Source organism: Bison bison, unplaced genomic scaffold (genome assembly GCF_000754665.1).
Source record: "Bison bison bison isolate TAMUID 2011002044 unplaced genomic scaffold, Bison_UMD1.0 scf7180017864063, whole genome shotgun sequence".
In the NCBI taxonomy this organism is placed as follows: Eukaryota; Metazoa; Chordata; class Mammalia; order Artiodactyla; family Bovidae; genus Bison; species Bison bison.
The window spans coordinates 9,332,455-9,354,233 of record NW_011494635.1 but is presented as its reverse complement, the minus strand read 5'-3'; the positions used below and the strand labels follow the sequence as shown (position 1 = coordinate 9,354,233).

Sequence of the window (21,779 nt, the reverse complement as noted above, 5' to 3'; positions counted from 1 at the left end):
TTAGTTAAATTACATATTCAGTCAGCTCCTGTATAAAATGACTAGCATTTTCCATCTTACTCTTTTATGTATCTAGAAGATCTGTCCCTGTTCAAGTTGAGATTCCCTTTGCATATTTGGAAGAAGAGGAAATTTTGGTTGTGTAAATTTTTTGTTCCATGACAAAACAGTATTTTACTTTGGTGGTAGCAGGGTGCCAAAATGGTATACTTCAGTCCTGCACCAGAATTTTGGCCTCTGTCCACCATCAAGTAAACTGCTGTAGGAGCAGCTCTGCAGGCTTTTATTTGGAATGGCCTTAAATTTGGACAGTTCGGGGAGTGGAACTTAAACAGATTATATGATTTTTTTGGCAATTCAAGTTGGGGATGATGCATTGTTGACACCCAGTGAGGTTTTTTTTTAGAGGGGTGGGGTTAATTTTGTGCTTGTGTATGCAGCTTTGGTATATAGTACATAATGTAAACTGCAGCTGTTTCCACCCAAGTTACTGTAGCCACTCTTACAAGCAACCTTAATAATGAGAGGCTCAACTGTAATCAGCTAATTCCCTTTTCATAAAATTTAATGCAGTAGAAATTCAGATATTTTTTACTAGGTGTTGATTTTAATACATAGGAATAATTATATCTGTTTCCCTAAAATTGGTTAAAACAGTTACTTAAAATTGATCAACAAATAATCAAGCACCAATTTTTAATTATATACATGAGATTGTTCTTAGTAACTGTGGCAGTAAGCATTGGGTGAAAGTTCAGGTTATATGTTGAGATTGGTTATTCAGCAGTTTGCTGGATGATAGAGCTTTTTGCTTTGTCTCAATTCAGTAACTTAAAAAGCCTAGTTTTTTAGATAACCTTAAGGTTTCTGCTTGATTGATGTAGATAAATGTAAGAGATAAATTAAAAGTAGATTGCAGTGCTTCAATGAATCATTTATTTATTAGGAAAGAAAATCATCCTATTCTTAGGGTTATACTCAGATTCGTATCAGGTTATTTGAGTTATATAGGTTAAATGGCCGGTAACAATCTAGAACTAATTTTAGGTTTAAAACATTCTTTGGCTGTGCTCAAACTGGATGTATTAATATGTTTTAAATAGATCAGGTTTACTCTTAGACATAGAAAATAGATTAGCATATGTGGTTTGATCAAGGACAGGTTTTTTTTTTTTTCCCTCCAATGTGGAATCTTGGGTTTTCTAGCTGAATAAATAGAGTTACTAAATAGGGATTTCTTTAGACAAGTGACAGGAAACCACGTTGACTGATGGTCTTCCTGGTGGCTTAGATGGTAATGTGGGAGACCTGGATTCAATCCCTGGTTTGGGAGGATCACCTGGAGAAGGGAATGGCTACCCACTCCTAGCCTGGAGATTTCCATGGACAGAGGAGCCTGGTGGGCTACAGTCTGGTGTTGCCAAGAGTCCCACACGACTAAGCGACTTTGACTTCACTTGATTAGTTTATTTAGTATATTTACATTTTATAATTGATGTAGGTGAGATGATGCATAGTGACTCTTGATTTTCATTGCAGCCCCCACGAGGGTTAGTTATTAGAGATTCCTCATCCTTAGCCCTCTTGATACTTGGAGCTGGATAATTATTTCTGGAGCGCTGTTCTATGCATTATATGGTGTTGAGCAGCACTCCTAGCTTTTACCACTAGATGCCAGGAGCATCACCCACAGTTGTGGCAACCAGAAATGTCTCCTGACATTGCCAGATACCCTTAGAGGACAAAATTGCTTCCAGTGGCAACCGCTGCTTTAGATCTGTCTGCTTTGACTTGAAAGTGTGGTTAACTGTGGGTGTTAGTGTTCATTAAATGACCATTGCGGAGTTGTGCATGTGTTCACAGGGAGGGGAAGGGAGCATAGCAAAAATGGAAGAATGAATAGCTGAGAAAGGTACTTCAGGATTTTTTTTTTTAAATAAAATGTATAAATGCAAATAAACAGTACTTAAGCTGAAAAATTAATGGAAATGACATTAAGACATTGGAGTTCTTTTAGGAACATTGATGGATTGAGGGTACAAAAGTTTTTTTGGAGGTGTTGGGATAGCTTATGTACAATATGATGTGGCCTTTTGTGTGGAGTATGTGTTCTTTCTATATTTAAATTCTATAAACTGCGTGAGAATTGATGTACATTAAAGTCTTTAAAAATTTCCTATCTTAAGTACTTAAATAAAGAGATGGTAAGGTGAATAAGTTGGTTAGGCTGGGAAAAACAGCAAAGAAATGGAAAGCAAGCTGGAGCGAAGATGTGGCTAAAGGAGTAAAGGACACCAGGAGCTTAGGGATTTAGATTTCTGTAAAATAATGGAAGTGATTCTAAGCCAGGGAAGTGAGAAGCATTCTAATTGACATAAAAATGTATTGTTGGAAAGTGATTGGAAGACAAAATATAAGTAGGAGGCTTGAGTTTTTAAAGAAGTTTAAACTTAGAAAGGCATGTATGTAAGATAAATTTGTATCTACAGGGTTTGGTAATAGATTACAGAGTTGAGACTATGGGACTGGAGTAATGATGGCCCTATAGTTAATAAAGAGAAACTTGAAAAGCGATTTGTAGGGCAATGAGTTTTGTCTTTTTTAAGCTATCAGGTCATTTAGAAGCAGATTCTCAAACTTGTTACGAAACATAACCAGTTTTTCAGTGGATGGTGCTTAAGTTCTTTGAATGTTTTCTTGTTGTTAAAATTGGAACCATCTTACCTTGAGCCAAGCTTTTTTCTGTCTGTAGTTGTGTGTGTGTGTATATTTCCCTCCACTGTAAACATGAGCCTGGTCAGGAAAGATAGGTGGAGTTCAAAACAGCTGCTTATTAGAGGAGTAACTGTGTGACAAGATAGTCTTGAATTCTAAGAAGAAAAAAAGCTTGGATACACTTGTTTTGCAATTTTTTTCTGGTCCATGCATTCTTACAGAATAGGTTTGTAACATTAGGCCCTAAGACTTGCTGGGTAATTCCCAAATAATTCAGTCTCTCTAGTCTCTGAAATCTTTTGCTCACAGTTGAGATTCATTTTTGTTTTGTGCTTTTTAGCTTATTTCTTGGTGGTAGCTATCTAGATGTACTATAAATGACATCATCTTTTTCTTTATAGCACGACATCCTAAAATAAATCCATCAGAATGACACCTTCTCAGGTTACCTTTGAAATAAGAGGAACTCTTTTACCAGGTATTGTAAAGCTTTACTTTTAAACATTTTTAAAAATTACATTTTCCTTATCTGGATTATCTTAAATATAGAGTTGTTACTAGAGTGGACCTAATTTTTATTTATTTTTTTAAATATCTTTCTAATTTTTAGATGAAAGTATCTTCAGGGCATGCCTGATAACGGAAATGTGCTTGGAGCATAGTAAGCCCAAGGAAAAAAACAAAAAGCTGTCTCAAATAGTGTCTTATTCTCATATTTTCCAGGAAAGCTGTGAATTTTGCATAGGATAAAGATATTTGAGCTGTTTTTTTTTTTGGTCACACCCACGGCTTGTGGGATCTTAGTTGTTCCCTGACTAGGGATTGAACTTGGGCCCTCAGCAGTGAGAGAGGTTTTAAGTTGCATGAAAATGATGGAAATGTTTCTAGTGTGAAAAGTTGGTTAAATATTTGGCTAAGATAAATTTTTTCCTTACTTATACATCTGTTTTTAAAAGCTTCATTGTATTTTTTTGCTATCTACTAAAGCAGTGTGAAATAATTTGAGTGTAAGGTAGCACGTCAGAGCAATCACACCTTGGGCCTTCCCTGGTAGCACAGTGGTTAAGACTCCTTCCTGGCTTCCATTGCAGAGGGCATGAATTCTATCCTCTTTCAATCACTGGTCAGGGAACTAAGATCCTACATGCCTGCACAGTGTAGCCCAAAAAATGAACAATAGAAAAATACAGTATCATGCCTGGGTTATATACTTCCTTGTTTAATGCACTCTGGTTACACTGGCCAGTCCTCAAATCTGTTGCATTCCTTTTCTCCTTTGGGGCTTTTTCAAATTGTTTTCTTTGTTTAGATCTGTGCCCCTTCCCACTACCTCTTAACTTACTCATTCTATATATCAAGCATCTTTGATCCAGAAGCTATTACAGCACCTGATAGTGTGTGTTTGTCTAACACACATTCTTAGCCAAGATAATATTGGACAGCTCCACCTCTGGGCAAGATTCTGCAGGTTGAAGATTGCTGGTCTCTTGGGTCCAGTACTCACCTCTTGTCCAGTGTGTAATCTCCTTTGTGGAGAGAAGACTGCAGACCTGTATCTTTTATTGACTTTTGTGCATAGGCACTTTAAGCTAGAAGGGGCTGACCATGTCAGACAAAGAAGATGACTGCAGAATTAACTCTAGAGGAGTCAGCTTGACACGATGTAATTCCTGAAGGACTAGAGGGAAGATAGTGGTAGATGTGAATGTAGCTGAATCTAAGTAAGAGGAAAGGAAGTGGATGGACAAGGACTGTCACCTTCTGCCTAAATCTTGTGTTCCTCCTCAAAACAACGAGGATGTATTCTCTGCTAAATGTGGAGAGAGTGCAGAGAGGGGTGAAGTTAGAGGGAAGAAGTTAAAAATATGTGGCAGTACTGTTTGAAATTCCTTTAGTTAGCATTCAAGTCTCTTGATAAATGAAAGCCAATGAAAGAAAGAGGCCTATTCTAGTAAAAAGTTTCCCTTTTTTCCTCATAGAAGCCATATTCAAAGGCAATCAGCAGAAAGAGTAACATTGTAGGAGGGTGTTGGTTAAATGCAGGAGCTTTTATATAGAAGGAAAGTAACCAAGTTTGTCCAGGTTTCACTTTTTTCCATGTCTGATACATGTTCTTTCCAGAACAAAGAGTAGCTACTGTTTTGTGTGGGAATAGGAAATAACTGAGTCCATGAAAAAGTTTGATGAGACTCTCCTTTATAAAAGAAATATAACAGGCCTGAATCAGTGATTTTTATGATAATCTATACTTTGAGCTAGGAACCATCTCATATGCTATACGTATGCATAGCAGCATATGTGATCTTGAGAATAAATATTTGTGCTTTGTTTTTAACAAAAGTGTTTATCTTTTTTTCCTTTACATCAGAAAAGGTAGTGATAACCTAAGTTAATTGCAAAAAAAAAAATCTGATTACTTTAAGGATTGGTGAATATTTTAAAATGAAATCTTTATGTATAACCACCGTATGCCTTTATAGACATGTATTTAGAACCCTGAAAACTTCTGAATGACTACCACACTTGTGATTTTAGTTAAGTTTTAGATAGTCCAAGTATACAAAATGCTCATGCAGGTCGCCAAAGCCAAGTATAGCTTCAGTCTTACTGGAATAGTGTCCAAAGCTTGGAAGCCAAGCTACACAGAGTGTGAAGGAGTTTATCCTGAAGTTTTGTTCATTTGGGCTCAGTTCATTGTCTTTTTCTTCATGAATTTTAATTACAGTAATTCAGAATGTGTTGATATATAAGTTAAAGACTTCTGCATAATTATATTCAAGAACTTGTAGACTTTTGCTAAATGTATGAAATTAGCAAATATAGGTGATGTTGGTTTGTGTGTTGAGAAGTGTTCAGATGAAGTGTGATAGTCTTTTTTTTTTTTTTTAAGTAAAGAATACTAGATTTTTCGCTAGTTTTGTATTGAGGGTTTTTTTTTTTTTAGTGATGGTTACATTGCTCATGTCCCATTGATAATTTTCTTGATCTTTAACTTCTTGATAGCTACTGTTTGAGTTCCTGGAAAATATAAATTATTATTTCTCTAGGATACTTACATGCCTTTAGTGTTTTCCCCTTTAAATTGGAAGCTGCCTTGAAGACAAGGACTGTGGCTTGATCACTTTGTCTTCTTGGTGCTCATTATTGGCTCAGTAAGTAGTTGAAAAATGAAGAAAATTCTGTTCCTGTACATCCTTCCTTTTCTCTGCCTTTGGTTCTGTAGAGGTGGGTCAGATTAATAATGCAGGTATAATCAAAACAGAAAAAAGAAACCCCCCAAAAAACCACACGTGCTAGTGTGTGTGCCACCTGGGTTCAAACCCATTTCTCCAGTGAAGCCCTTTCATCTCTGGTAAAGGGGACTCTGCAGCCTGTTAAACCAGTGCAACTTCCTGAAACAAAATGAGATGTTCCTACTTAACCCATTATGGTTTTTTAGGAGAGGTTTTTGCAATATGTGGAAGCTGTGATGCTTTGGGAAACTGGAATCCTCAAAAAGCTGTGGCTCTTCTTCCAGAGAATGAAACAGGTGAAAGGTAAGCATGGACATGTCATATTACCAAACAATTGTGACATTCAGATTATAAACCTGTTTTTTTTTTTTTCTTTAAAGATATCTTGGTGTATTTTTCTTTTAGTTTTTAGCAAACTTATCACATATGCATACAGAGTAAAGTCATTTTACAAACTTTGCTGTAAAAAACAAGTTCCTTTGTTTCTCAGTTTTGACCTCAAATAGTTTCAAGTCTTGGCTGTTAGCTGCATCTTTTGGTACTTAATACCATGTTTCTAAACAGGCTTATATTGTTGTTTCTTATTTTAAAAATCTTTTTAAGACATTGTCTTTGGCTTCTTGGTACATACTCTTTTTAAAAAATGTAGTTTTTGCTTTAGCCTAAGAAATAATTTTCTTGAGACATATATACTATTAAAAGCAGAGAGTAGAACACAGCATTAGAATTTTTAGCTAATGAAATGAGTTCACTACTGACATTAATTACAGCACTAAACTTAGCATGGGTGTGTTGGTGCATTGGAGTGGAGAAAGGAGGGCCTGGGTGCCAGTTCATTTCTGCCATTCTGATTTGGGGCAGATCCCATATCTCTTAAGCCTTAGTTCCATCATCTACGTGGTAAAGAGGTTAGGATAGAATCAGTGATGTGAACAACGGTAATCCTCTGCCTGCAGATATTTTTGAAGTGTTACTGATTGTCAAAATGTATGTGTGGGGGTAAAGGAGAGATGAGATTGTAAGTAGTGTACAAATACATGCAGTGCACCCAGGGAGAAACATCAGATTAGATGATTATTAAGCAGTTCTGCTAAAACTGTGGCCTGTAGACCCAGTGTTAGACAAAAAACATTTTTTATTAGTGCATGATGTGAGAAATGCACAAACTGAGAGCAAGTGTTTAGAAATGGTTACAGCAATTTGACATTGCTAGGACACCGATACATGTAATGGACTTATTGAACTGGATGTGTTGTAGACCAGAAGTATTGGTAGGGTAACAGAAACAGAAACTGGTCCTTCACAGCAGATAGTTTGAGGAGCACAGGGAAATAACAGGGAAAGTAGAACAAGACCATAATGTTCTCTTAGGAAAAGAGAACAAACACATAGAATACCATTTTCCCTGTCATTTGTGTGACACGTTTTCTCAACCAATTCTCTTCTGTTTATATATATATTAAATTCTGTTGACAAACGATATTGGGGTCACAGACAAATGAAATGTTTATTCTCTTCAAGTGGCTATTTTTTCCTTGATTTGTGGATCTGTCACTCTTGTCTGAGGTGAAACCTCATGTCCTTCTGAACTTGTTTACCTCTGCTCTGAATTCTTGATCTGCCCTATTACCTGTCTTCTCATTGCAGTGCCTTCTCTTGTTGTGAAGCAGGGCTCTAGGGCCCGAGGGCTTCAGTAATTGTAGCACGTGGGTGCCATTGTTGTGCACAGGCTTAGTTGCTCCCTGGCATTTGGGATCTTCCAGGACCAGGGACTGAACCCTTGTCTCCTGCACTGGCAGGCAAATTCTTAACCACTAGACCCAGGAAAGTCCTGAAACCACTTTAAAAAATTATTTTAAAAGGACTTTGCACTTTTAAAAGGGGCTTTTTTAAAAAAGTACATATGCTTAGGCCCTACTCCTGGAAGATGGATAAATAATGCATGGCAGAGGGACCCCAACACATTTTTAAAGCATATTAATTCTGTGCACATCCGGGGCAAGTTGCACTTAATCTGGTTGATTTTATCTATGAAATAATACTGGACATTTGCCATAATTTTGGTAGCAGAGATGGGAACTAAGTTTCACCCCAGAGTTGGTGGAATCTATCTAGAGCCCTGTATTGAAGAGGATTCTGAGGCTTATCAGGGAGAAGTAGTCAGGGCATATGTGCTGAGCATTTGGTCTGTCCTTGCTGTGCAGCAGTGTTTCTCAACCATATGCATCCAGTGTATCGAACTCCATGTGGCCAGGCTTCACTGCAGACCTATGAAACCAGTGTCCCAAGGTGGAGCCAGGACATATGTATTTTATTATTGCCAGGTTAATCTGATTGTTGTAGCTGGAGACAAGGGTTGACAGCTGGTTGTGGATATTTGTTAGAGACCAGAATTGAGTCAGAGTAAGGGTAATGCCTTAAGTCTGTCTTGGCAGAGCCAGGTGGGGAGCATTGCTGACCATCTGGTATCATGGAAGAACACACGGAGCTCCTGTTTAGTCACTGAACTATTCATGCTGAGTTAATGTTTGGGTAATGATCTATGACATGGGCTCTCAAACTTAAGTGTTCATCATCAGAGCCTGGAGGCTTGTTAAATTACAGAGTGCTTGGGCCCTCCCTGGGAGTTTCCAATTCAGTAGTTTTAGATGTATTCTGAGATTTTGCATTTCTACAAGCTCCTAGGTAATATAGTCCTGGGAGCACACTTTAAATGCTATTCGTCTATGATTTGAAGTTAAAAATTACTTATAATCTTGAACTGTAGTGAATTCTTTAACTGTTGAGTCCAAACTTTAGAAATAGCGTTTAGAATATGTTAGAATAGAATAGTTCAAAGGAAGACATTAAGTTGTAAGACTTACTTACAAACAAATAAGACACAGACTCTGCTTGACTTGGGGGGAATAGCTAGAGGCTGGGCAGGAGAATAAGAGACAGTGGAAACAGGCGGTTAAGTCAGTGACCTTAGCCTCAAAGCCTCTTAGCAGCCCTGTAACATCCTTAGCTCAGAGAAGGCAGTAGCAACCCACTGCAGTACTCTTGCCTGGAAAATCCCATGGACGGAGGAGCCTGGTAGGCTCCAGTCCATGGGCTCGCTAAGAGTCGGACACGACTGAGCAACTTCACTTTTACTTTTCACTTTCCTGCATTGGAGAAGGAAATGGCAACCCACTCCAGTGTTCTTGCCTGGAGAATGCCAGGGACAGGGGAGCCTGGTAGGCTCCCGTCTATGGGGTCGCACAGAGTCAGGCACGACTGATGCGACTTAGCAGCCGCAGCAGCAGCAACATCCCTAGCTAAGTGAAAAGTGAAGAGATTCAGAAGTCTGCAGTGTTTGCTTGCCTTTTTTTGTTTGGAATATTTCTGGTTCTTTGTATGACTCATTGTTAAGGTCTCAGCTCAGATAGCTCTTGTGAGGTCTCCCTCCAAAATTTGTCCCCTCAGAAAGGTCAGCTAGTCCTTCCTATGTTTGTTTGTCTATTCACGTAAGCAAGCACTCTCCTTGAAGATAAGACTTTTTCTGCCTTACTCATCACTGTGTTTGATGCCTAAAGCTCAGCTTCTCTGTACATCAACGCCAAAATGAATCTTGGAGACAAAAGAGTTTTGGTTGAAGTAGAAAAGGACAGCTTTATTGCTTTGCTAGGCAAAGCAGGCCACAATGGGCTAATCCCCTCAAAACTATGTGTCCCAAATTGGGAAAGATAGTCAAAAGTTTTATAGTAATTGCTCAAAGAAGGCGTGATCAGCTCGGTGGACATTTCTTCTGATGGGTGAGGTAAATGGGAGTCAACTTCATAAACCTTCAGGTCTAACTGGTCTGGGGTCTTCATGCTTGTGGGCTGCATACCATTGACTTCTCCCACCTGCAGGGGATTTCAGTATCTGTAAAATAGCTCAAGGATAACTGTTGTATGTATCCTTAGTAGGGAAATAGGACCTTGCCACAAGGCTGCTCTTGACTGTTCCTTTCTCCCTGGTCTTGCATCCCCTCCCTTCCCTAATTAAGAACTGCTGGAATCTGCCCATTGGAACTCAGGGATGGTCATGGAGACTGAATGAAGGTTGTTTATTAATCAAAGAAATGGGGGACACAAAGGTCTTGAGCCCCATAGCTCCATGGGGCCCAGCATGGTATTATGTTCCCAGTTCCCAGTTGATATCAGACCTCGAATAAAAATTTTTGTAGGGATAAATGGTATTGATTACACATCTTACTTGAAGGATTTTATGAATTAATGAAGTCTTGCATTTTAGTTTGATACTGATGCTGCTGCTTTCTTTTTTTCTCACAGCATGTTATGGAAAGCAACCATTGTACTAAGTAGAGGAGTATCAGTTCAGTACCGCTATTTCAAAGGGTGCTTTTTAGAACCAAAGGTATGTTTTCTTTATCTAGTTTCCAGTTTCTTTAGAACACTTCTTTCAAAAGCAAATAAGTTTGGAAACATTAAAAGTAAAATGAGTTTGTTTTGATCAAATAAGGAAAAAAGAACTCTAGATTAATAATGTTTCAGTACCCAAAAGAAAGGAAATAGCCACTTCAGAGGCAGACAGTGTGTGCAGTGGAATTTTTTTAAAAGACTAATAGTAAGTATGTTCTGCAATATTCTTATCATGAAATTGGTTTTAATGATAAATGTTCTTGATAGGTGTGCATTTTCTATAACTTTTGTGAACTAGTTAGTAACCAGTAGTAAGGGTTTTTCTGTTTGTTTCATGTTTTTGATTTGTTTGTGGTACAATATATTTAGAGGAGTATATAGCCAACTTTTAAGTAACTGTTTTAAAAATTATTTCACTGCAGCCAACTCTTAGTGGCTGCATTAACTGCTGTCAAAACTGAAGTCATTCTTTTTAGATTTTTTTCAGTGATGGTGTTGATAAATCAGGATCTTTTCTAAAGGCTTTGAAGTATCAGTTAGCTCTAAATCTGCTTGCTCACAATGGCTTATTATTTTGGGATCATTTTCATTTTTATGTTTAGAAAAGAAAATCGATTCTTTCTTATTTTAAAGATAGTTGCTTGCTGAAAGGATTCTTTTCTTTCAGATTTTTATCTGAGCACACTTTGGGCTGCATGTGAAAAAGAGCTTAAGCAGGAGTCTAGGAAGCAGAATGTGGATTAGATCTTTTTAAAAATGTATTTCCCTGTGGGGTCCTTGAATATATGTGAGAAAAAAAATGCAAGCAGCCACTGTTTCCTCAGTCTCTTTAGCCACCATTATAAAAAACAACAACCAAAAAAAAACTGACAAACCCACTTCAGCTGTCTTTTGCACCTATTACGTTTCTTATTCCAAAAATATATTGTGAATATACTCAGTAATTAAAATTAAATTACATTATAGTTGATCATTATGTTGGCTTATCTTGACAATAGTCTCACTTTAATGGCTTGGGAAAAGATCATTTATTTGGCTGAGGGGTTGGATTGTGGCAGAATTCTTTAGTATACAGTAAACATTTGTGCATAGAATGTAGATCATAGCGCTTATGACTAAGCTTATTTGAGGATCCTAGTATATGAAATCTGTAGCATGTGAAATTAATTAAATTTTACTTAAGGGGGCATCTGGACAAGAAAAATCATAATGAATCCTTTGGGCATAGTTTCCTAAAGTAAGACTGTTGGCAACACAGGTCAAATTAAGCCAATCTATTTTCTCTTTTCATTGAAGATGTAACCAAAAGCAGCAAATCAATCCAAAATGTCTTTTCAAAAAATTGGCAAGAATTCTGTTTACAGTAAGAAACAAGTTTTTCCCCTTGTAATACTTGCAAAAGTTTACAGTATGTGTTGGTGAGTGTGTTTCTTTAAGTAGGTGCTCTGTATCGTGTACACATGTACCGTGTGATGCAGGGGCTGCCATGGTAAGTATGTTTTTCATGGAATAGAGTCAATAGCGTCGATAGCCACATAATAAATTCCATGCATATGGCTAGAGAGTTTTTTCCCCCATATGCCAGCTTAAAGTGACGCTTTTCTTTTTAAAGTTGGTGGCGCTTTTTAAATGAATAATGATTTTAAATAGAAACTTTGTCTCAATTGTGCAATGATAGAACCAATGTGCAAGGAATCTTAAATTGTTAAATGATGTAAATCATTAGAGTATATGTTTTATGAATATAAAGAATGATTGGAAAGAAAAATAATTACAAAAGCATTGAAAAACTGAAATGGGTAATAAGGTTAATTTTACTGAGTCAAAAGTTTTCAATAGTCTATCCAGGCAGTTGTAGGACCTAAAAAAAATCTTGTGATGTTGTCGCTTGACCTTCAGAATTCAGCTTCCTCATCCGTAAAATGAAGGGTTTAAACTGTAGATTTTTTAGGTCCCTTTCATTGCTAAAACTTTTCTATAGAACATTTTACCATTCATAGTTTCTCTTCATAATTTGCTCTTTCTGGCATATTCCTCTTAGTTTAGAGGAGTCTTGAGGTTCTTTTTCTCGTAATTTTTCATATTCTTATACTTTGTAGAATTAGAATAAGGTATTAATAATTGAATTTTAAAATAATTTTACAGGTAACAAATATATTTTAACATAGCACACAAAAATAGTAGATATTCTTGGAATGGAAACATTGCTGTGAGTCTGCAGATAACCCATTATTTTCGCATCTTCACCAAAGATAATTTTTGAATTAACATGTAACTTAAGCATTTTTAAATCCATGTTCACCCCTTTTTATTTGTGCCTGGAATTAGGGATTGTCTCATACTAAGATTATATTGTCTTTGAAATTTTTCATTCATTTCAGTGAAACAGCTCTTTATTTTACAATAACATCTATTTTTAATTTTTACAGGTGTTAACATTCACTCATAATTAGATTCATTATAAATTTTTTTATCTTGTGGTTAATCTCCCTTGATTATTGTTTAAATCCTTTAACAAAAGAATCAATCATCTGATAGGCAGACAGTTGTTTCTTACTGGTCTTATTAAAAATAGTGATTTTAAAATAACTACATATCTGGCCTCTGAAAAAATTCTTCAGAGTCCCTTTCTTTTTTTCTTTTTTATGGAGACATCAGTAGTTTAATGAATGGGGAAGCTTGCATGTATGAAACAAATCTTGGAGCAACACCCGACCGTGTGCAAACGTTGGCAGGCAGGACATGGTAGCAGTCTTCACTGTGGGTGGGGAATGGGGGAATTACCAGTTGCAGGGGAATTGACTTCAGGTGTGAGCTCCTTTCACATGGGCATTTCTTTCAAAATTGTAGAAAGAAAACAGTGAAATTTCTAAAATTTACACTTAACAGTTTTTATGATATTTGAAAGCAGTGATATTACATGATAGTGATAATTTTGCTTGGTGGTTTGTTAAGAACAAAAACTGCACTCTATATGTTATATAATCTTTCTTGTTTCTCAGTGCTTGATGTAGCTGAATGATGTCAATTAATAACTGTTTAAGAAGGCAGTCATTATGATGTTTTTCTGGAAACATTTTTTTTGTTTGTTTGTTTTGTTAATACACATTTTGAAAAGTGTTCCAGCAATCATCTGATTCAATACATGCTAAGATGGGCTTACGTGATAGTTCAGTTGATAAAGAATCCGCCTGCAATGTAGGAGACCCTGGTTTGATTTCCTGGGTCAGGAAGATCCCCTGGAGAAGGGAAAGGCTACCCACTCCAGTATTCTGGCCTGGAGAAATCAAATCCATGGACTGTATAGTCCATGGGGTTGCAAAGACACGACTGAGTGACTTTCAATAATAATAATACAAATAAGATGTGAAATAACTCAAACAGTACTGTTACTAGAATACTGTTTTGGGCTAATGGTTACTTTTTTTCTCCAAAGAGCCACCTTCCGTTTCACTCCAAAGCACTTAACATTTTGATAGTCTTTTACAGAATGGAACTCTTGTTCTTTTCCTAAGATCTTTCTAAGACTTATTACATTTACAGTATTAAAAAGGACTGCATGTTTTGGAATTGTTACTGAGATCTTTAATTTCCCAGTGCTCAAGTCTTAAGTTCTTTTTGTTTGAAAAAATATTAGTAAGCCAGAATTTAAGATTACCTTCTGAAGTTTAATAAAGTAGGCGTTACAATTTTGGAAATTCAGTGTGTTTTAAGATTTGGTTCATTTGTCAGTACCGTAACGTTTTATGTACCAGTCATGAATTTTTAATGTGAATGCTTGTAGACTCACAAGCCCTTTGGACTTGTAATTGGCCCTTCGGACTGCTCCTCAAAACTCCATTCTGTTCGAGCCTCATTTGCTTTATTCTGTGATTAGAGGGTTTGTTACTAAAACAGACAGGGGTGAAGTTTTTAAACTTAATTACTACAATATGTTCATTTTCAAATGTTTAATCCACAGGGTTATTCTTATATGATTATAGATACTGCAGTCAGCACTTTGAGAACTTCCTCTGATACCAGAATTAAAACAGAAACAGTCTCTCTTCTACTCACTTTTAATGCCCACTGGTATTTACTGTTACATTCATGGCACCCTTTCAAGTCGCATTTCACTAGTAACTTTTGTAACAGTATGGATCTATAGCATTTTTGTAGCAAAGAGGATTTTTTTTTGAGGAGGGTGCAGGGGACATGGGGAATAGGAATAGGTTGGTTAGTTCTGGTTGCCCATTATTGCTAAGAAATATTCCTATTTTTAATATATATGTGCATCTTTTGAGGATTATAAAGTTTTATCTGTGAAAATACAGAAAAATGATAGCAAAAAGTTTTAGTAAAAAATATCTAACAGATGCAGGATCAAATGTTCCTCGTTTTTAAACATAATTCACCATATTTTAAGATGAACACTTTCACATTACATTTTTTTAAAAACGTCTACACAGTTTATTATCAATTCACAAATGAACTCTTATGACAAGGATGTATTCAGCCGGAGAAAATGAGTTCCTGTATTGTCCCAGGATTAAGGAATTGAATGTATATCTAATGTAATGTTAGTTTTCAAACTTTGAAAGTTTGCAAGTTTTAAATAAGGTTTTAGCCTCTGGATATTTTAAGTAGCAGAATTCTCTCTTGCCTAACTTGTTACATACTTACTGTCATTTGGCACATTTCTTAAATCAATATTGAAATCCTAGAAAAAGAGTATTTAATGCCATCTACAGATGTACTATAGGGAGAAATGTACATGTTCCAGACTTAAGAGTATATATAATACATACCTAGAAAAGAATTTGAATATGTGAAAGTATTGATAATGATTGTCTATAAGTGATGTGATAATGGGTGATTTTGTTTTCTTTTTGCTTTTTTGTATTTTATTAAATTTCTTTTTCAGGAAGAAAAAATACCTTGTTAGGTTGTCAAACCTTGTTAGGTTTGAAATTTTGCTTTTAAAATATGTAAAGGATTGTTTTTGGCACATAAGTTTAATTAGTCAAGTTTGTTTGTTTGTTTTTGATGAAAATTAGGAAGCACTTCATACTTTAGTCCCTTAGGAACACACAAAAGAGTCTTTGTGGTAGTTCATTCTAGCTTTTAAATTGCTGTAGACATTATCAACAATACATAAGGCTGGGCTTTCCTGGTGGCTCAGATGGTAAAGAAACTGCCTGAAATGTGTAGGAGACCTGGGTTCAATCCCTGGGTTGGGAAGATACCCTGGAGAAGGGATTGGTTACCCACTCCAGTGTTCTTGCCTGGGAAATCCCATGGACAGAGGAGCCTGACAGGCTACAGTCCATGGGGTCGGCAAGAGTCAGACATGACTGGGCAACTAACACTTTAACTTTCTTTTTAATGAGACAACTCGATAACAGAAGACAAGTATTATAATTTTTCACACTGTATGAATTTATAAACTTCAAGGCATGAAGAGTAAAACTGGATGCCTACTCCCATTTAATTAAACTTGTTCTTCAGATTTACCCATGCATGTTTCCTTTCCTGAAGGAAGGGGCTTCTTGTGCTCCTTAAAAGCACGGGTTACTCTGATATGAGGATCTGATATTCTTCCTGTTACCTACTTAGCAGTTTTAAAATACATGAAATGAAGAACTTTATGATGCCTTTTAGTTCCTTGCATACTTGCAATAATTGATCTTACAGTATTTGTTCTTACTGTTTATTTCTATCGGAGAGTTTCAGCTTTTTCCAAACCCTTGAAGAGTTACTTCAGATGAGATGCTTCTTCCAGTAATCACATTGACTGCCGATATACGGAACATAATGTGTATTTGCTGTTAATTTAACTCAGAACAGAGTATCAGTTAACGATTAAACTGAGTATTGCAGGCAGATTAAAGAATGGGTTTAGAACGGTTTTATGTGCCAGTTCATCTCATTTTTCTTTGTTTACTTCCTCACCCTCATTTTCTTCCAGCGTTCATCATGTTTTGTGACCTGGTACATTCCTAATTTGGGGCATTATAATATTGATATTAACAAGATGAATCTCTTGGTTTCATGCTTAGTATAAGACTTAGGCCACAAACATCTAATGACATCATGGGTAGAAAATAAGATACAAGAAATTATTGCAGACGTTTAACTTTTAAATTGCAGACTATCGGTGGCCCATGTCAAGTCATAGTTCACAAGTGGGAGACTCATCTACAACCACGATCAATAACCCCTTTAGGTATGGGCATTAACTGCATCTGTTTGAGGCATATGCATAAAGTTACTAATATGCTGCACATTGGCTTAGTGAGATTTAATAAATATTTATTTTAAAGTTTAAGGTAAATGCATTGTCAATACCACAAGTTTCACTTAGTGTCTTACTTTCAAAACTAAGCAGTTCTTAATTGCCTTTCTTTGTAAACTTAATTAGAAACCTTTGTCTAGTTATTTTTAATTTCTTGGGTTAGATGACTTTATGGAATATATATTTCCATTTGGAGTAGTTACAAAAGTTTGTAAAATAGCATTTTTCTTAACTGAGCATCCGTCTGTGGCTTTGATTACTTGCTCAGAAAACTTAGAGAACATTCAAGGAAAGAACTAACACAAAACAATGATTCTTTTAACTTTGAGTAGTATGTTATTTTATTTATTGTGTGTGTTTTTTTTTTAAACTAGTGAATATTTGAATAAACTTGTATGAATGAATTCAAATTTCCTGGTTGTAGCAGACATTTTCCCCCAATACCCTGCTGGCTATGTTAAAGTTGCTATTCAGATAATTTTTTTTTGTTTGTTTAAGTGTTGTTTAGTTTTCTTATGCCCAACGGTGGCATTTCTCTTCATACAAGTATTTTTGAATTTCCTTTTCCATACTGAGATTGAAATTTGAAATTCTTTGCACATACATTAAATTACCCACTTGGTTTTGTGTATAAATTAGTGCTGAGAAATCTTTTAGTTTCTAGAAAAAATTATAATTTAAAGATAATAAATGGCTTGTTAGTTACTAGCTTAGATTAGAAAATAATGAGTGATTCTGCTTTACCCTGCATCAAGGACACATCTCGTTTAAACAAATATCTTGTTCCATCCTCTGTTGGATTTTATTTTTGCATGTTTTAATACATTTCTGATACTATATTTATAATTGTTATGATAGTGTACTTTAGAATTATACTGAGGTTGGAAAATATTAGGAATTGAATATTTAAAAAATTGCATTTTGAAGCATCCTGCAATTAAATATATTTTCTTTGAGAGGTAGGATGATTTTTGTTTCTGATCTTTTTAATAAATTTATTTTAAGCTTTTGGGAAGTATAACTTCTGAACTTAAGAGCTGTGTGAAATATACCAGAGAATCTTTACTGGAAACTATCACACTTATTTTGACAATTATTTCAGATTTATGTTTAAAGTAAACTGGGGAATGAAGTAGCAGGGAAGATAATCAGTATTTTACTTAGAGGGTGGGGATTAACAGTTTTTCTCATTTAGTTGACATTTCTGTTGGAAGGGAGCACTTACCTTTTGGTAGTTCCTCACAGCTCTATGTATACAGGTAAGTTTATGCTGTTTGAAAAGCTTTTAGCTGGCTGTAGAGAATAGTTGGGGTTTGAGGAGCATTATATTTAAGATCAGAATAGGCACTATGTGAGAATAAGCATTTTAATTGTGCCAAGACCTTTGGTTTGAAAAAAACCAGGCGATATTGTTCAGCAACTTGTCAGTCTCATATATTGGTTAGTATAAACATTTGTCCCAGTGCCTCTAGCCTGGAGCACCTCTCTGAGGACTTTTCTTTTCTCTTCCTTGTAACATTGTGAATAATCACCATGAATGTAAGAACTATTACTGTCTGATAGCCTCCTTAAAAGGGGTTTCTTTATTGAGGGCTACAATAAATATGCTTATTCACTTTGGGATGCTTTATATTTTTAATTAATTAAAAAAAAATCCTTAAGGTGGGTAATTTCTCAGTTGTTCATTCTGTGTGTACATCATGAATTTTAACTAAGTTTTCTATTTTCCTTCAATTTTAGAAAGTGAAATTATTATTGACGATGGACAATTTGGAATCCACAGTAAGTGAGACTGAGTTTTCAAAAATCTTCATCACGTGGTTGAGATCTTACATAACATTTTCATTAGAAACAGCACAGAGAAATAAGACTATGATTTTTTTTAGATTATTTATCTGTTTATTTTTGGTTGTACTGCATCTTTGTCTAGTTAGGATGAGTGGGAGTTGCAGTACGTGGGTTTCTCACTACAGTAGCTACTCTTGTTGCAGAGTACAGGGTCTAGGCACAAGGGCTTCAGTAGTTGACAATTAAATGATTATTTAAATGTCATTTAAATGATTAATTAAATGTCATTATTTAATGACAGTTAAATTCAGTAGTTGCAGCTCAGGGACTTATCAATTGTGGTGCATGAGCTCTAGTTGTCCATGGCATGTAGAATCTTCCTGGCCCAGGGGTCAAAGCTGTGTCCCCTGCATTGGCAGGTGGACTCTTAATCCACTGGATCACCAGGATCTGCTGTATCACCGTGCTTCTTGTGGAATCTTAGTTCCCCAATCTGGGGGATCAAACCTGTGTCCTCTGCAGTGGAAGTGCAGAGTCCTAACCACTGACCGCCAGGGAATTCTCTGCGGTATAATTCTTATGCTTTACAATTTTATGTTTTTGATTTTTATTTGGCTGGTAACTTTAGGTGTAGGAATTAATAGAATTAACTTAAAAATATTATACTTAATGGTTATTATATCATCACTTAACAGTATTGTGTTTGAGAATATTAATTGTTCTAAACCTTTAAATGTGAACCATTACTCATAACCAACATTTGTGCATTGTTTGTATGTGCATTTATACTAAAATCCAGATTAAAGAGAATGTTCTAGTCATTCTGGCTGAGTAAACAATTTACAGTGGAGTCTAAAGTCCTTTTACTTCTGAAAATGTTATGCATTCTTATACTTTCTGCATCAGTAGATATTTTATCCTAAGGATTCAAGTTATTTCTTCAATGACTGGAATTCATTATCATGCTAAACCTCCATCTTCATTTTAGATACTATACCATAGGAATCAAAAGTTATAAAGGGGGTGAGCAGAATGTGTGCTTACAGAACCAGAGATAATTGCTCATAACCAGAATTACTTGTTCCTGTTGAATACAGGAAGGAGTAGGGCCTGGATGTTTTATTTTTATTTATTTATATGGCTCTGCTGGGTCTTCACTGCTGCACGTGGGCTTTCTCTAGTTGTGGTGAGGGAGGGCTACTCTTCCATGTGGTGTGCACTGTGGTCTGCAGGCTTCTCATTGCAGTGACTTCTCTTGTGGAGAACAGCCTCTACGCTGGTGGGCTCAGTAGTTGTGGTGCCAGGGCTTAGTTGCTGTGGCATGTGAAATCTTATAACCAGACCAGCGATCGAGCCTCTATTCCCTTCATTGGTGGATGGATTCCCATCTACTACTGAGCCATCAGGGAAGTCTGGGCCTGAGTGTTTTGATTGTGGTTTTACTAGGTACATATGTTTATCCACTTTACAGATGTAGATGCTTTTGTAGTGTTAGGACAGTAACTTGACTTATTTTCTTGATTTTGTTTGGGATTATTTATATTACATCATAAAGTAGTCTAACACTTGAGATGGTAATGGTTTCTCTTTATGTATAAAATTTTGATAGTTAGGAAATCAGACCTAAGGAGAAAGTTTACTTGATTTATTTATTTTTTTTTTTTTAAATCCTGTTGATGGAAAACTTAGGTACAAAACAGTTGTCAGCTCCCTGGTATTTATGACAATGTTATTACTTTTGTTAATTTGAAGTAAGAAACTTCAAATTAACACTGCTAGCAGTGTTATCACAATCATGCAGTTTATCAATGACAGAATATTAGGTGGATAATACATTTATTTATTTTTTTCAACTTTAAGAACAATTTATTTTTCATTGAAGGATAATTGCTTTACAGAATTTTGCTGTTTTCTGTCAAATCCCAACATGAATCAGGCATAGATACACATATATCCCCTCCCTTTTGAACCTCCCTCCCATCTCCCTCCCCATCCCACCAGTCTAAGTTGATACAGAGCCCCTGTTAAGAGTTTCCCAAGCCATACAGCAAATTCCCGTTGGCTATCTATTTTACATATCATGGAGGTTTCTATGTTACTCCTTCCATATATCTCATCCTCTCCTCCCCTTTCCCCATGTCCATAAGTCTATTCTCTATGTGTTTCCCCATTGCTCCCCTGTAAGTAACTTCTTCAGTACCATTTTTCTAGATTCCGTATATATGTGTTAGAATACAATATTTATCTTTCTGACTCACTTCACTCTGTATAGTAGGTTCTAGATTCATCCACCTTATTAGAACAGACTCAAATGCATTACTTTTTATGGCTGAGTAATATTCCATTTTGTGTGTGTTCTACAACTTGTTTATCCATTCATCTGTCAATGGACATCTAGGTTGCTTCCATGTTCTAGCTATTGTAAATAGTGCTGCAGTAAACAGTGGGATACATGTGTCTCTTTCAGTTTTGGTTTCCCCAGGGTATATGCCTAGGAGTGGGATTGCTGGGTCCTATGGTGGTTTTATTCCTAGTTTTTAAAGGAATCTCCATACCGTCTTCTATTGTGGCTGGATCAATTTACATTCCCACCAACAGTGCAAGAGCCTTCCCTTTTCTCCACACCCTCTCCTCCACACCCTCTCCTCTACACCCTCTCCAGCATTTGTTTGTAGACTTTCTGATGAGGGCCATTCTGACCAGTGTGAGGTGATATCTCATTGTAATTTTGATTTACATTTCTCTAATAATGAGTGATGTTGAGCATCTTTTCATGTGTTTGTTAGCCATCTGTGTGTCTTCTTTGGAGAAATGTCCGTTTAGGTCTTTTTCCCACTTTTTGATTGGGAAGTTTGTTTTTCTGGTATTTAGTTGTATGAGCTGCTTGTATATTTTGAAAATTAATCCTTTGTCAGTTGTTCCATTTGTTATTATTGTTTCCCATTCTGAGGCTTGTCTTTTCACCTTGCTTATAATCTCCTTTGCTGTGCAAGAGCTTTTAAGTTTAATCAGGTCCCACTTGTTTACTTTTGTTTCTATTTCCATTACTCTAGGAGGTGGGTCATAGAGGATCTTGGTTTAATATATGTCAGAGGGTTCTGCCTTTGTTTTCCTCTTAAGAGTTTTATAGTTTCTGGTCTTACATTTAGGTCTTTAATCCATTTTGAGTTTATCTTTGTGTATGGTGTTAGAAAGTGTTCTAATTCCATTTTCTTACATGTAGCTGTCCAGTTTTCCCAGTACCATTTATTGAAGAGGCTGTCTTTGCCCCATATTGCCTCCTTTGTCAAAAATAAGGTACCCATAGGCTTTCTATGTTGTTCCATTGGTCTGTATTTCTGTTTTCATGCCAGTACCGTACTGTCCTGATGCCTGTAGCTT

The 21,779-nt window shown here is 36.1% G+C and overlaps 1 protein-coding gene across 3 annotated transcripts in view; it reads left to right on the top strand.

The window, feature by feature from the left end:
• GPCPD1 (glycerophosphocholine phosphodiesterase GDE1 homolog (S. cerevisiae)) overlaps window positions 1-21,779 on the top strand; it is a 67,119-nt gene that overhangs the window by 2,480 nt on the left and 42,860 nt on the right. Inside the window, exons 2-6 of one of the 3 annotated variants that reach the window (XM_010836442.1) lie at window positions 3,117-3,193; window positions 6,155-6,251; window positions 10,247-10,331; window positions 16,466-16,541; window positions 18,351-18,392. In XM_010836442.1, coding sequence (XP_010834744.1) covers window positions 3,145-3,193; window positions 6,155-6,251; window positions 10,247-10,331; window positions 16,466-16,541; window positions 18,351-18,392 — 349 coding nt within the window. In that variant the 5' untranslated portion in view covers window positions 3,117-3,144. The remainder of the gene's footprint in view (window positions 1-3,116; window positions 3,194-6,154; window positions 6,252-10,246; window positions 10,332-16,465; window positions 16,542-18,350; window positions 18,393-21,779) is intronic. The other 2 variants (XM_010836443.1, XM_010836444.1) reach the window with 2 other exon arrangements.